We start from the raw sequence: 15,698 nt of genomic DNA, 5'->3' as shown, positions 1-15,698 counted from the left end.
TCCCAGCATTTAAGAGGGATAGTTCCCTTTCCGCTTCTTGATTCTCTGCTGAAAGTCCGAAGAAACAGCACCCCCACCGCAAAAGGAGGGAGGACTATCGTGGATGTAATAATTCCAGGAAAGGTTTGAAAGCCAACTGGGAAGTGTTTATGGCTGCCACAGACCAGCTGCTTCCTGGTGGTCATGATACAGGTGTGCATTTCTTCAGAGGGAGTTGGAGATTTCCTGTTCCCCATGGTTGCCATCCTTTTACCAAGGGGTGGGGTTGATTTTGCCATGAAGAAAATCAAAATGCTGCACGCCAGGCAAATTCTGACTGCAGTTCTGCGTAGCTTTTGCAAGCTGTTTCTGAAAAACCAAAGTGTGTTCTGTGTGTTGATGACGTGCTGCATTCAACATCAGAATTCCAAAGCATTTAAGAGGGAAGAGGGTTTAGTTAGGGCAGGTGAGAGGTGGGAAAAGGAAGACAGTGAAACACACACTTTTCAGTTATTAAGTCTGCAGGGCTTTATGCAGGTCAGTGGGGTTATGCAGGAGGCACGCACTGTTGTGCCTTAGGGTTTACTCTCTGCTGACACGTTGTGTAAGGCAGTGTTTCCCAAACGTTTTTGGGCAACGGCACACCTGTTTACTGGAAAAAAATCTCGCGGCACACCACCATTAAAGCCCCGCCCCGTGACGTCAGCGCGCAGCGTCACGCCGGGAGGGACGCACAAAAGTGAACGTTTTTTCCCTTCCCCTTGCCGGGGTGGGAGGAGGCAGCAGAGCGAGGGACTGAGGGACGGCGGCAGCTGAGGCGGCGGCGGCTGTTGTGGTGGCGGCGATAGCGGGCGGAGGAGGAGCCGTCGCCGGGAGTTGCTGCTGCTGCTGTTGCTGCTGCTGCCCGGACATGCTGGCCTCCTCCTCCTCCGCTGTCTCGCGCTCCTCCCTTTTGCGCGCGCTGCCCCGCCGCTCAGCACCACCACCGCGGAGCCGCCCCCGGCTCGACATGGATCCTCACCGCCGCCGCCTCTCGCCGCCCGACTCGCCCGCCTCCCTCCCACGGCACACCAGCCGGTGTCTCACGGCACACTAGTGTGCCGCGGAACACCGGTTGGGAAACACTGGTGTAATGAACATTAGTGAATGAATTGTTTAATTCTTCAATAATCATTTGTTGTCTTTGGACCATTGCCTCTACTTCTTTTACAGGTCTCAATTAGACCGACTGCCTTTCTGCTTTGATTAAGCCTGGATCTCAACGGAGGGAAGAACAAGGCTTCCATCAACAGAGGGGAATACAGGCGACTGCAAGAGGGGTCCACAACAAAATGTTGCGGACCTCTGGTATGTGTGCAATATCTCAGTCTGCGGCCGAGGGGGATAAAATATCAAGGATAAGAGTAGGAACTCCTAAGCTGGGTCTGTCTTCAAGTGTCATTTGCTTTGTTCCAGTTTTGCTGGATTTGACCTGAGAGGAGCCCCCAAGGTAGCAATTTAAAGTACCGTATTGGTCGGACTATAAGCCACACTCCCCCCCCCCGCCCAATTCTGACACTGAAAAGTTAAAGTGAGACATATATATATATATATATATATATATATATATATATATATATATATATATATCAGAATATTTAGAATTAGCCAAATTGACAGATATAATAAGACAAAAACAAAAAAAGTGAAGTGAAAAAGGAATGGGAGTGTCTAAATCAGTGTTTCCCAACCGGTGTTCCGCGGCACACTACTGTGCCGTGAGACGTTGGCTGGTGTGCCGTGGGAGGGAGGCGGGCGAGTCGGGCGGTGAGAGGCGGCGGCGGCGAGGATCCGCGTCGAGCCAGGGGTGGCTCCGCGGTGGTGGTGCCGAGCGGCGGGGCAGCGCGTGCAAAAGGGAGGAGCGCGAGACAGCGGAGGAGGAGGAGGCCGGCATGTCCGGGCAGCAGCAGCAACAACAGCAGCAGCAACTCCCAGCGACGGCTCCTCAAGCCCCGCCGCCGCCCCCTCCTCCGCCCGCTATCTCCGCCACCACCACAACAGCCGCTGCCGTCTCAGTTGCCGCCGTCCCTCAGTCCCTCGCTCTGCTGCCTCCTCCCACCCCCAAAGCTTGGCGGTTCCCCGGCAAGGGGGAGGGAAAAAACTTTCACTTTCATGCGTCCCTCCCGGCGTGACGCTGTGCGCTGACGTCACGGGGCTGTAATGGTGGTGTGCCGCGAGATTTTTTTCATTAAACAGGTGTGCCGTTGCCCAAAAAAGGTTGGGAAACACTGGTCTAAATGAATACCTTGGTGTATACACTGAACATTAATTCAATATGGAATTTCAATAGGAAAAAGGGCCCCTCCCCTTGCAGATGTATGAAAACCAGGAATCCTTGAGCCTCACATCTCTCTGCTTTTAGAGAGACCCATAAATGAACCCCCATGGGAAGAGAATACCATTATCTGACTTTGCAGAGAGAATAACCCCATCTACCCCCCTCCTTATAAGGGACGCGGGTGGCGCTGTGGGTTAAACCACTGAGCCTCTTGGGCTTGCCGATCAGAAGTTCAGCGGTTCGAATCCCCGCGACAGGGTGAGCTCCTGTTGCTCGGTCCCTGCTCCTGCCAACCTAGCAGTTCAAAAGATATAATTTCTAACTTCCTAAGTTCCTGACAGTAAGAGCTGTTCGACAGTGCCAAGGAGTGTGGTGGAGTCTCCTTCTTTGGAGGTCTTTAAGCAGAGGCTTGACAACCATATGTCAGGAGTGCTCTGATGGTGTTTCCTGCTTGGCAGGGCGTTGGACTCGATGGCCCTTGTGGTCTCTTCCAACTCTATGATTCTATGATTCTATGAAAAGCACATCAAAGTGCAAGTAGATAAATAGCTCTGGGGGGAAGGTAAACGGCATTTCCGTGTGCTGCTCTGGTTCGCCAGAACCGGCTTAGTCATGCTGGCCACATGACCCGGAAGCTGTACACTGGTTCCCTTGGCCAATAAAGTGAGATGAGCGCTGCAACCCCAGAGTCAGTCATGACTGGACCTAATGGTCAGGGGTCCCTTTACCTTTTACCACATCCTATGTTAGACTTCTGCTCAGAGCACTAGCTAGTCGAGGATCCAGGGGTTGTTCAGCTGGCATAGCATGAGACTTAATCTGGGGGTTGTGGGTTCAAGCCCCACGTTGGGCAAAGGATTCCTGTATTGCAGGGGTTGGACTAGATAAATCTACAATTTTAGGATTCTGTGTCTGCTGGGAGTGCGCAGTGGCAGGGCAGAGTGCTTCACTCCCAGAAAGGGCACCAATGGAGTGATGTCCATGTGTGAGGAGAATAAGCCCCAGCCTCTTGGGACCACTCCCACCACCTGAACTGTTGATGGGTGGGAGGGGGATACATATCAAGCTGGTTCAAATCCAGCTGTGGTAGTCCATAGGCTATTTTGTTACTTTTTGCTTTTTCTTCAGTTGGTCCCAATAAAAGGTATTCCCATATGTCACCTACTATGTCCCAAGGAGACTCCTTTGCCAACAGACTCCAATGACTGCACCGTAGTCTACTCTGAGTAACAGGAGGATCCGGAGATTTCCCACAGCTAGGAATCCTACTGCCAACAGCTGCAGAAATGGACACCATCCCTTTACAGTGGTACCTTGGGTTACAAACTTAATTCGTTCCGGAGGTCCGTTCTTAACACAAACCGTTCTTAACCTAAGGCACGCTTTTGCTAATGGGGCCTCCTGCAGCCGGCACGCGATTTCCGTTCTCATCGTGGGGCAAAGTTCATAACCCGAGGTACTACTTCCAGGTTAGGTAGGCTGTATGAATTGTGCATTGCTTTGTAACAATTTGTTGGGTCTCTGGACCGTAATAAAGATTGATACTTCCAGGTTAGCGGAGTTTGTAACCTGAAGCTTTTGTAACCCGAGGCGTTTGTAACCTGAGGTACCACTTGAACAGTTGCAGCACTCTTGACTATCTAATTCCAAGGTTTTTAACCTTTTTGAGTCCATGGTTCCCTTGACCAACTACATTCTTTCTGTGGTACCCTGGTTGGAATCACGTTGCAGCGCCAGCATCCCCTCCTCTTTTCAAATACCCTCCTTTGTGAAGTATTCCCTCAGCCTCCTCTCCCCTCTCCAAGCAGTCACTGCCACCCCCAAGAGAGGTGCCTCCTTACACTGCCTCTCAGGGGGCTGGGAAGAGGATGTCAGTATCTCAGCTCGCAGTCAGAGGTAAACTGGCCTCCCCCGGGCAAACTGAGTGAGATACTTGATGACCTTTCCGCTGCGTCTCCCGGCAGGCAAGGTCGTAAATCGGCGATTCTCCCCGTCAGAGAAGAACACACCCTCTGCTACTTCTCTCTCCCTGCTCCCCCCCCCCCAGGGAGGGGAAATGAGACAGACAGGAGTCCTATTTACATGTCTTTTATTCCTGTCATTCAGCAGTACATAGAAACGTGACTGCACTCTTCAGACTCCATCAGAAGAGTCACAGCTCCACCCCTGTACTTCCAGCACAGGTCAGATGACACTCTGAGCTAACATCCGGTGCTCAGTACAGAGAATAGACTCCCCCTTTTCTCCAACAGTACAGTTCGAGACAACAACATCCTGTTTTGCATTCCAGCCACTTGCAGCTGGCTTTTGCATTGGTGCTTTTTCCCAACAGAGGATGCCCCCAGCCTTAGTGGCCTGACGGAAACTGGCCAAAGGTGAATGTGAGGCCAGCACCTTACTCACCCTGGGAGGCAGCAGTGGGTGCCACGGGGCCTGCAAAGGCTCCCCTTTGGCGCTGTGCACTCAGCTTCCAGGCAGGCCTTTGCACACAGCAGGCACAAGGAAGGCCAGCATGGTGCCTGTCTGCCTGCCCGGCCTCCCACTTGCCTGTCCATTCCCAACAGCGAGGGCTGGCTGGGCTCCCTTCACCCACTTGCCTGCTTGCTTCGAGGTTGCCTCAGTTCCTGGCAACCAGCACCCCCTGGCCAGCCCCAGAGGCACTATTCACTGGCAGAGCTTGTAGCCAGGGCTGCTGCAACAAACAGCTGTGCAAGCCTTTGGGAGGCAGAGAAGCGAGAGGGCATCTGAGGAGGGAGGACAGGAAAGAGGGATAGAGGTCAGCATTACCTCACACTGACCTGAACACTGCAGATTGGTAACTTCTTCACAGGGAATCCTGGTTACTATAATTCTAAGAGTTAGCAATATGTATATAACACAATATTGTGGGCATCTAATGTAGTGTTGTTTTGCCCTGGAGCAGTAGAGGGAAACACTAACCCACCTTGGTAAGATTCAAATGTCTTAATCAGGACACTGCATTCTTCCACAATTCTGTCCTCTATGGACCTTTTCCCCATGCCATAGTCCCGTAATGTGCTTAGTGCAAACCGCCGCATCACTTTCCAGTTTTCACCATGTGAAAAAAGAACACCTGAAGAGCAGAGATCAAGTTTCAAGTTATCATGGCCACAATAATATGTTTTGGCTTATCTCACCCTTCTTCTGTGGGACTGAAGATGCCTCTCAGATGGTCCCTCATCTGGTCTCTGATAAGACACACACTCTCCAGAACTTCAGCAATATACCTACAGGTTGTACCCTCAGAACACAATTGGAGAGGGGGTTCTCCAGTTTACGGCCCTTCAGCTGTAATGGTACATTATCTTATGACCAGATTCTCCTATTCCCTCAACCCTACTCTTTTGCTGGCAGTGACAAAGACATCTGACATTATCCATCCAATGGCTGCAGCTACACTGGTCGATTGGCAGGCTGTCCTCCAAGCTATAATTTCAACTAAGAATCAGTTCTATGAACCTTTTGGCACAGATTCTATATTGCTATGATAACTAAATTTCACAAACAGTGAGAGGGCATCTGAGGAAGGAGGGAAGGGAAGACGGATGGAGTCAGTGTTGCCTGAATCAGCCCTGATGGCACACTGGTTGAAAACCCCTGGCCTGCTCCAAACTCTCAAAGATCTACCAGTTCCCTTCGACACCACTGAGACCTTTATCTTCTGCCTCTGCTGCAGGACCACTGCTAAATGGTGGTCCTGAATGGTGGTCCTGAAATCAGCAACTTGCTTTTTCTTCAAGGTAATGAGCTTGCCTTACCTTCTCATCTGTTCCAGAATTGTGGGCCTACTAACCTCTACCTCCCTTGCTGGTGGGATATAGCAGGCCCATCAGACCTCAAAGTGAAGACAAAAATACAGAATGAATACATTTGATTTGGCCGAGAATATTTTCAATCTCAATATAAACCATACCTTGGCATCTCCACCTGCTGCATTGCTAAGTTCAAAGATATCAAAGTGGGGGGTGGGGAAGCAACATAAAATGTTCACTTGCTATCTTTTGCATACCAGGCTGTTAAAATGCACAGGAGCATGGCAGTTATCCTGCTTTTGGCAGTGTTTTCCAGAGCATGGTTGGAGGTATTACAAGCTTCCCGAATGGATTTGGATATCAGCAATATCTTCTTTGCACCCACCCACACTCCACAGCTGCAGAGAGCAAGAATCAGGTATCTCTATTCCTGCATGGTGTGCTCTGCTCATGACAGATCTAATTCCGAGCAAGGGATACAGTGAAACCGTTCAGTGTTGACCAGTCTTTTAGGTAACACAAAAAGCAGTGTAGGAGTACAGTTCATCTCATTTCTTCCCTCATCCATTAATGGAAAACAGAGCTGTCAATCAAGCTGCTTTAGCAAGACAATGCCTTTTTTGCATTTTCACAAGTTACCTCCTGCAATGTTTGATTTTTAGCTGTCAATCTGTGCTGTGCAGATGCACAGCATCACTTCGGACAACTCAGTAGTGGATGCAAGACTCTGAGATGTTTTAAAAGTTGATGACTGCACTCAGCAAGCTTTACACAAAGAAGCATCGCCACAGATAGCCACTTTGAAAGGGCAGCAGTTTAACTAGTGCATTTTAATTAATATATAATACAATCACAGATGTTACCAGGTCACCTAAAACCTGTAAAGCTTCTGGGAAAAGGTGGAGAGCGTTTTATATGGTCAAATAAAGGATGGCAATATTGCCTTGCCTGAAATTAAGGCTGATTGGGTATCCATACTGTAATTCTTAGTTCTTCCATACATAAAAGCAAGAAAATAATCAATAACCTCTGGAGAGTTACATGAATGCAGAAGGAGACCTCCTTTAGAAAACAAGGCTGAAATCATAGGCTTACTTGATTGGGGGCAAGTCCCACTAAATTTATTGGGAATTGTTTCAGAACGCCAGCATGATTCCCTATCAAGAGTTAAAGTCCCTTGGGCTATGGATATGCAGTATGTCATCATGTTTAGAAAGCTGCTATGAAGTGTGAAGATCCATGGCACTGATAGGAAGACTTCCTGTTCCCTAGCTGAGTTGATACAACTAATCCCAAGTGAGATCATGAGATACAGAAACCAAAGATGTTTTGAATTTTAAACCCTTCTCTCTAGTTCCTGAGATTTGTGGACAGATCACTACGACTGAGAGCCAGTGTGGTGTAGTGGTTAAGAGCAGTGGACTCGTAATCTGGTGAACCGGGTTCGCTTCCCCACTCCTCCACATGCAGCTGCTGGGTGACCTTGGGCCAGTCACACTTCTCTGAAGTCTCTCAGCCCCACTCACCTCACAGAGTGTTTGTTGTGGGGGAGGAGGGGAAAGGAGATTATTAGCTGCTTTGAGACTCAAAGGGTAGTGATAAAGCGGGATATCAAATCCAAACTCTTCTTCTACAGTGGAACCTCGGTTTTTGAACATAATCCATTCTGAAAGACTGTTCAGCTTCCAAAATGTTAGAAAACCAAAGATCAATGGGCTGGCTGCAAAATCAATGGGGGGAAAACTCCCTGGAAGCCGTTTGACTTCCAAAAAATGTTAGAAAATGGAAGCAATTACTTCCGTGTTTGGGTTCCAAATTGTTCGGCTTCTGAGACGCTCGAAAACTGAGGTTCCATCGTACTGAAGTCAAGAGTCTTCTGAAACAAAGGGTGGAAACACAAATCTGTTTGCAACATTTTGGAGTCTCAAAAGATCAGGATCTTGGAGCTGAAATGTGTACGTTCTGTGAACTGCACACTGATCTCACAGGGGGGAAAAAATAGTACATCACCTCTCCGAGAGAGCTGGGTCTCTCAGACTCACAAGAGGATTATCCACTAGGCTACAGTATCTCCATACCTAAAATGCTTTTATTACATTGGACTGTCTCTTCAAGGTTGATAGCACTGAAAGCCTCACTCACTGTTGATCTGGTTCTCTCCCCTGTGAAACTGGATATATCTGTGTAGGAAGAGGGCAGGGCAAGAATGAATCCAGGGACAGAGAATCAACAGAGAACGAATTCTGTTCTTACATGTTAAGAGAGAGAGGATAACTTGAGAATTCTGGAATTACCACTAGAAATGGGATTTTTTTTTTTAAAGCAGTAAACCATATCAAAATAGCATTTTGCATTTAACAACCTATAGTGAAGTTACAGTAATTTGAAAACATTTGAGTTGGATGTAGTTTCTTTCCTAATACAAAATGCCAATACTGGAGAGAAAAAAATGTTAGGATTAACACAGAGGATGCCTGACTCCATACATGCACACACAGAGGTTGAACTGAGTTTGCAGCCTAATATCAAGTTAAAGGTAAAGGGACCCCTGACTGTTAGGTCCAGTCGCGGATGACTCTGGGGTTGCTTTACTGGCCGAGGAAGCCAGCGTTTGTCCGCAGACAGCTTCCGCGTCATGTGGCCAGCATGAATAAGCCGCTTCTGCCGAACCAGAGCAGCACACGGAAACACCGTTTACCTTCCTGCCGGAGCGGTACCTATTTATCTACTTGCACTTTGAGGTGCTTTTGAACTGCTAGGTGGGCAGGAGCAGGGACTGAGCAATGTGAGCTCACCCTGTCGCGGGGATTCGAACCATCAACCTTCCGATTAGCAAGCCTTAGGCTCTGTGGTTTAGACCACAGCGCCACCCGCATCCCTATAAAATATCAAGTTAGGGGGGCACTATGTTGTCACCACTTCCCAACGCACTTACAATGGAGATCAATGTCTCCTCCTTCCTCATGGAAGAACTGCAGGCACAAATATTGTCCTGTTGAGGGAGTGCAGGTGAAGAGCAGCTTTGAATTTAGGACCAGTTTGTGGAACTGAATTTCTCCACCTGAGATCAGTGAAGGAAAAAGTAGGATGAGCTACAATATCCATGACTGCACTTTCTAGATCAGCTGCTATCGTGGGGAAAGGACATGAGAACGCTTTCCCAGTTCACGCTACAATTTCCTTGTGCTAAGAGATTATTGCTCAGGAAATGTATTTGGGTGCACCTTTAGTATTCTGGAATGCAGCACAAAGATACACCTTGGTTCTCATCTTTCAGATACCCAAACCATTCGGTTAAAGACTTGCAAAGCATGTCACACAGCTTTTCTTTTGATATGATGTATTTATATTTACATGGTACATTTTTAAAGCAATAGCTACAATGATCATACATATTAGAAACAATAAAAAAAGAAGTTAAGAACTAAAATATACATCATACACTTGTATATATATTCTTTACACAGAGGTAAAAAGGCTTATAAAAATCAATACAACAGAGTTTTAAACTTTTAGTATACAGATACATAATAGAAGGTTTGCTTCAGGCACTTAAATTTGTTAATGTGAGCAAGAGCTTGGGGGGGGGGGAATGTTCTGAACTAGGGGGAAAGAAACAGCTTTTGGTTAATGGATTGTTACCACAGATACAAAAATAAAATCTGAATAATTTCTCAGATGATTAATGTCAGTACTGAAAAACCAACAGAGGAAGAACACGACACACTGTTCAGCTGCAGTGTGGAGATCAATGGGAAATATTTACAGGGGGAAACCCCCCTCCCAGCCTCCCGTTTCTACCCTTGTGCCAATTTCGCTGCACTAACGAAAACGAAAACACCCCCCCAACAACTCACATGGAGAGGGAGAGGGAGAACAAACATGGACCGACTGAATCAGGATTAAACCAAAACCAGAGAAAAGAGGGAATTTACAGAAGAGGACATAGATCGAGGCTTGGAGCATGTCTGCTTTAGCAAAATAAATAGGGGCACTTGAACTGAGAGGCTTGACAACCTGTAAGATCTCTTCTGTAGTGTTGTGCTTTTGTTGGGGGGGGGGGAGACCTTACAGAAATTCAGAATAGCGGAACAACTTGCAAAACCAAAATACTGTCCCCATCACTTTGTTATTATTTTATTTCGAGGCTGGCATGATGTTTGCTAGTCACCATTTACAGCGATTTGTCATTTGCTATTAGGCACAAAATATTTATTCCTTCCACGAGTTTACAAAAAAAAAAATTAAAAAATAATGAAAAGCTTCCCTTGCCATTTAGCAGTCCATTTACATTTACAAACGTAAAACCTAACCAATGCAAAAACATTGAAGCCTACGTTATATATGTTACAGACAAATCCCAAATCTTGAATACCAAAATATGAACTAGAGAGATCACACAGCCAATCTACACATTATATAGAATTCTAGACTGTATCACTGCAGGTTGCAGATTTTTTTTTTTTTTACCTGCTTAATAAGCCTTATAGACTAGCACATCAGAAAAATAGGCATGCTTAATCTTTCTGGTCTGCTAGCTTGTTACAAGCAACGAGTCTTTTGTTGTTGTTTTTAATATGGGGGAAATGAAATGTGACTCCCTAACTTTAGTGGTACAGTCCAGAATTCTTCTGCCTTGGTTATATATATATATATATATATATATATATATATATATATATATATGAGAATGATGATGTCTGGGGCCATCTTTCCATTGCCTTTGAGAAAAGGTAATGTGGGAAGTCCCAAGCCACCTGGGAAGAGCCCATGCTGCAACTCCTCCCAGAAACGAGGGTAATTATTGGCACGGGGAGGAGCTCCAACACAAATTCCCACCCCCCCGGCCTGGGAGCTTATGGCTGTGCCTTTGTGGTGAGTGGGAAAAGGGCTGTGCTCCAGTTGTCTTCTATGCTGCAAAGGCAAGAAGGAGCCCGCAGAAGTCCCTAGGAATGTTCAAGTTTCAACACAGACCCCCACCTCCAGCCCAAAGGTCTCCCCGCTTGGTTTCTGAAACTGCTCCTGAAGGTCCCCTGAGTTTCACAACAGTGGCTTGTCTGGTGGAAAGAGGGTGCAGGGTCCATGTTTGCAAACAGGCCTCAAATAACTGCTTTGCCAAATGGCCCTGGATCCTGGCCCATGAGTTTCTGGGTTGGCCCAATGGGTACCGCCATGTGTCCAGGCGGGCAGTTTAAAAACCAAACAGAAAAGCTCATAATCAAATCCTTAAGTCAGTGCCTGAAAGCAAGCAGATCTTCTCAAGCTCCAGGTTTCAGCCGTAACATATGCCACACACACCCATTGCATATGTGACAAAAAGCTGTGGTGACTCCTTGTGGCCCGTTTTCACAAGGAGAGTGGCAAGCATGTCGCTATTTGCATCTATTTGGCAATAAAATAAAATTCAGTTCCTCTTCCTTTAAGACTTATGTCAATGTGCAAGAAGGAGGGAGGGGGGGCAAGGGCACGCACTCACCGGCACTTGGCTGTGGAAAAAAGATTATGGCAGAAACAGCAGCGCCAGTTCTCACAAGCCGGTGCCTCTAGCTGCCTCGGATTACTCAGATTGTACTATGCTATATTATAGCTAAACTGCTCTACATTATTCCTTTGAATAAAAAAAATGGCCATTCCATGTCATATATTAGAAAAATATTATTATTTCCCCAGATAATTACAAGCCTTGTACACAAGACATGGCTTCGAAGAAGAAAATCAAACCCACACAAAGTCAAAAGCATCGTGTCACCCTACTGTGCACATTTCACAACCAAGAAAGAAGCAGCCTGTTAGAAGGTACAGATCCTGCAAAGCACGCACGTTTTATGCACCACCAAGTACTACCGAAACCAACTGCCTTTCCGTGTTGGGGCACCCACGGATTTCAGCGGGGCCTGCCTCTAACTTAGGGCAGGGCTGGGGGGGAAATGCGTCAATCTTCCTAGTGTTTGGTTTGAAGGCACCATGGTGAGCAGGTGCCTGGGATTGACCCAGCTCTGGCCTAAGGGATGTCTGCCCTGGGTTCTCTGCAGATCCCAAATATGCTGGTTCAGTGCATTTGGAAGCAGAAAAAGGCACGACCCTCTGCTGACCCCAGGCGGATCCTGCAGTCTGCACAGCAGACAGAACTGGGGGGTCAGATCAGGCCACACCATGGAAAACCCTGGTAACAACATAGCACATTTCCCCCCTCGGTACTTTCTGCTTCCTATCTGCGCATTAAATCCACCAGGAATTATTCGTGCCCACACTGCAAGCGCGCCTACTTTGCAGATCCAAAGGCTTGGGGGATGGAAGAGACTTGCTGCCCAGGTGGGGGGGAAATCCTTTATCGGTCAATTTCACCAATGCACTTGAAAAAAAAAAGGTGGAAGAAAGAGACCCTGCAATGCGCAGCAACGTTAAAGCTTTCTTGAAACTGACACACACATATTTCTCTACAGCTGGCTTAGAGAATCCCAGTGAAAGTGATTAGCTCAGAAAGTTTTACTAGGCTTCTCCGGACTGGTGGGGGTGATGTTTGTCAATTTCACTTTCCCCCCCTTCAGATTCCTGTAGGCCTTCTGAGGAAAACTGAATCATGAAAAAGAGAAGCCACGCCCTTACCTGCGCCCAGGTGATTGTCAAATGCTGTGATGATCGGATGCCTGTTGTGGTGCTGGATCCACAGCCACACCTGACAGTCTCAGATGCAGGCAGTGGTGTTTTCCCCTCTGTCCAAAAAGCTTTCCCCTCATGGGAAGTGGTCCAGGAGAAGTTTCAAAACACCCTCGCCTGGTCCGAAAGACCTCCAAGGCAGGGAGAGGCAGGCAAAGCACAAATGAAAACACTTTGCACAGACCAGCTCCTGCCGCCTGGGGAGGCTCCCCTGTATTCCCAGGTTGGTTTGGAAACGCTGGAAAAACACAGGGCCCCAGATCCATTCCCCAAATGCGCCTGGATTCTAGAGAGAGCAGAATTGTCACCCATCCTTAGTACACAAGACTGTAGACATGGTTAAAATAAACATAAAAATAAAATAAAAAATTCCTTCCAGTAGCACCTTAAAGACCAACTAAGTTAGTTCTTGGTATGAGCTTTCGTGTGCATGCACACGAAAGCTCATACCAAGAACTAACTTAGTTGGTCTTTAAGGTGCTACTGGAAGGAATTTTTTATTTTGACTATGGCAGACCAACACGGCTACCTATCTGTAAATAAAAATAAAAGACAACTATGTTCCCTCATATGTTTCAAGGTACACCACAAGCACGTGAGTGTACCTGCTAATTTAGTAACTTGTGAAATTCCCCCTTTGTTTCAAATAGAAACACTGTAGGATAGAGGAGTATTTCCACTGTGAAGAATATCAACACTAAAGCTATACTTTCCAATGTTATTTGGAGGAGAAAGACTAAGGTGGTGGTGTGGGGGAGGGGAGAAGAGAGAAGACACTTAAGGGTTTCCCTTTCACGTGTAAAATTGGTCTGAAACACAAGTTCTCAGATTCACAAATGTTATACAGGTGATACTAAGGCTCATTTCCCACATTTTGCTTGAATACTTGGTGATCAGAGAAATCATTCAAAGCAACTGTCAAAAGAACTGATGGGACTCAAAATTTTCACAATAAAGATTGTCAGCGATACTGTGTCATGGTACACATTTGTTATTAGCACAATTTCTATACACACACACACTCTCTCTCTCTCTCACACACACACTTACTGGCTGCAAGTTGAACACAATTTAAAGTGGGATTTCATTATACCTTATTTCCACATGTGTCGATAGATTGCTAAATACAGATACAGCCGTAATAAGTTCTGAAAGTCCACCAAACTCAACCATTCAACTGAGGGGAAGGGGAGAGGGGAGGTATAAACATGTACAAGACATTCTTGCTTGATTACAGATCAATAATACAAAAGTCTTTTATGCTGCACATCAGTCTGTTAGAACTCAGTGAGCAATCAATGCATAGCAGCCGAGTGGGAAGGGGAGAGAAAGAAAGGGGGAAGAGGAGGAGGGACGAGCCCACCGGTTTCTGAACTCTTGTCAGTCTCCTTGGGCCGTGTGACGACGCACGTAAAAATTGAGAACGCTCTGGACCAAGATGCTCCTTAGCTAAAAGGGGAAAGCTTTGAGTGTTGTCATCCGGCTGCTTTGTGTTTCCCACCGCAACACCTGCACATGACCCCACAGTGATAGCAAGCCCGAAGGGGCAGGTAACAGCACATACAGGGGGCAAGGAAGGACAAGGCGATAAGGGCCAACCACCGGAGGCAAAACTTGTCATCACTGGTATCGCAAGAGCAAGGGTCTGTATAGTCTCCTTCTGGGTCAGACATACAGTGATAGAGCATGCTGTCCGCACACCACATACAGCTGACTTGGCGGATGCAACTCTTTATTCTGTCCGGCGCATCCTGGCACTGACCCCGCCTGTTCTCCTCGTGGTTGAACATGTCTCTGCAGTAGACGCACCGCGACCTCTCCCCATCCTCCTTTCGCCGCCGCGATTTGCACCTGACAGGCTGAGTCTTGACCACAGCGCCCTTGATGTCTTCGCACAGATCGAAGTCAGAGTTGCCCACGTAAGGGTAATTGTAATCATGTTTGGAGGCCTCGGTTTTGGCAAATCGCACATACGAGTCCCCATCGTCCGGATCAATGTACTTCTCCCGCATGGGGGTGTGGCGGTAGTCCTCGTAACCCGTCACCCAGATCTTTTCTCGTGGGTTAATCCGCACAATCTCCTCGTCGTCGTCCAGGAAGCTGACGTGCCGATAGGATCGTGGGATGGACTGTGGGAGAAGCATTTGAAAAAGAACATCTCAAAAGCTGGCAACACATGACACACTCAAGAAGTTTGGATATTAAATATATTTTCTGTTGTTCTATCATCTAATCTCTCTAGACAGATACGCACATTTATACACATAACAACACGATACAAGCAAGGCAGACTTCGTTTTGAATTTCTCACGGCTCCAATCACCAAAAGGTATTTGAAGTGGATGAGGAGCGCTTTCATTCATTTCAGATGCCAGAAACAGTAATTCTAAAAATCCCATTATCCAAGTTATTGTGGTACATATAGCTGGAAGTGGATCAAAATCATTTCGCAGATATAACCCGCACGATATCCCAGCTGTACCCTATATATATATATATATATATATATATATATATATATATATATATATATATATATATATATATATGATTTTTATTGGTTTAACATATAATCACATTATGTACCCTCTTATTTTATCTCTTCGGATCAACTGAGCATTACAACTTCCCTCTCTCCCGTCTGATGGTTTACAAAATTAAACTTTGCATTTCACTTCATTTCCTATTCCTGTTATACCATTACCTAAAATATTATATTGCTCAGCCTGAATAGATAGCAATTTCATCTTACAGATCTTCAGATAACCCTGCTGGTGATGTTAACTGCTTACAGTTGTCTTTCAAATATAATATAAATTTGTTCCAGTCCTTTTAGAATGCTTCGTCTCGCTGGTTCCAGATTTTTCTGTCAGTTTCGCCAGCTCTGCAAAATCCATCAGCTTCATCTGCCACTCTTCTTTTGTTGGCAACTCCTGCTATTTCCATCTTTCAGCTAACAAAATTCTTGCCAC

At 46.5% G+C, this 15,698-nt stretch overlaps 1 protein-coding gene and 1 long non-coding RNA gene across 4 annotated transcripts in view; both read right to left on the bottom strand.

Annotated features, from left to right (window-relative positions):
* LOC309528859 overlaps positions 1-15,698 on the bottom strand; it is a 414,370-nt gene that overhangs the window by 170,101 nt on the left and 228,571 nt on the right. The window contains exon 2 of the long non-coding RNA XR_014217928.1: positions 3,669-3,694. This is a non-coding gene — a long non-coding RNA (uncharacterized lncRNA). The remainder of the gene's footprint in view (positions 1-3,668; positions 3,695-15,698) is intronic.
* The window catches only part of SPRED2 (sprouty related EVH1 domain containing 2), an 80,117-nt gene continuing 77,688 nt past the window's right edge, over positions 13,270-15,698 (bottom strand). For all 3 annotated transcript variants that reach the window (XM_082216449.1, XM_082216450.1, XM_082216451.1), the window contains one exon: positions 13,270-14,855. In XM_082216449.1, the coding sequence (XP_082072575.1) occupies positions 14,202-14,855 (654 nt within the window). In that variant the 3' untranslated portion in view covers positions 13,270-14,201. The remainder of the gene's footprint in view (positions 14,856-15,698) is intronic.

The sequence above is a fragment of the Podarcis vaucheri genome (assembly GCF_965113315.1).
Source record: "Podarcis vaucheri genome assembly, chromosome: 3".
NCBI classification, from domain to species: Eukaryota; Metazoa; Chordata; class Lepidosauria; order Squamata; family Lacertidae; genus Podarcis; species Podarcis vaucheri.
Note: the sequence above shows the minus strand (reverse complement) of the source record. Positions and strands in the feature narration are given on the sequence as shown.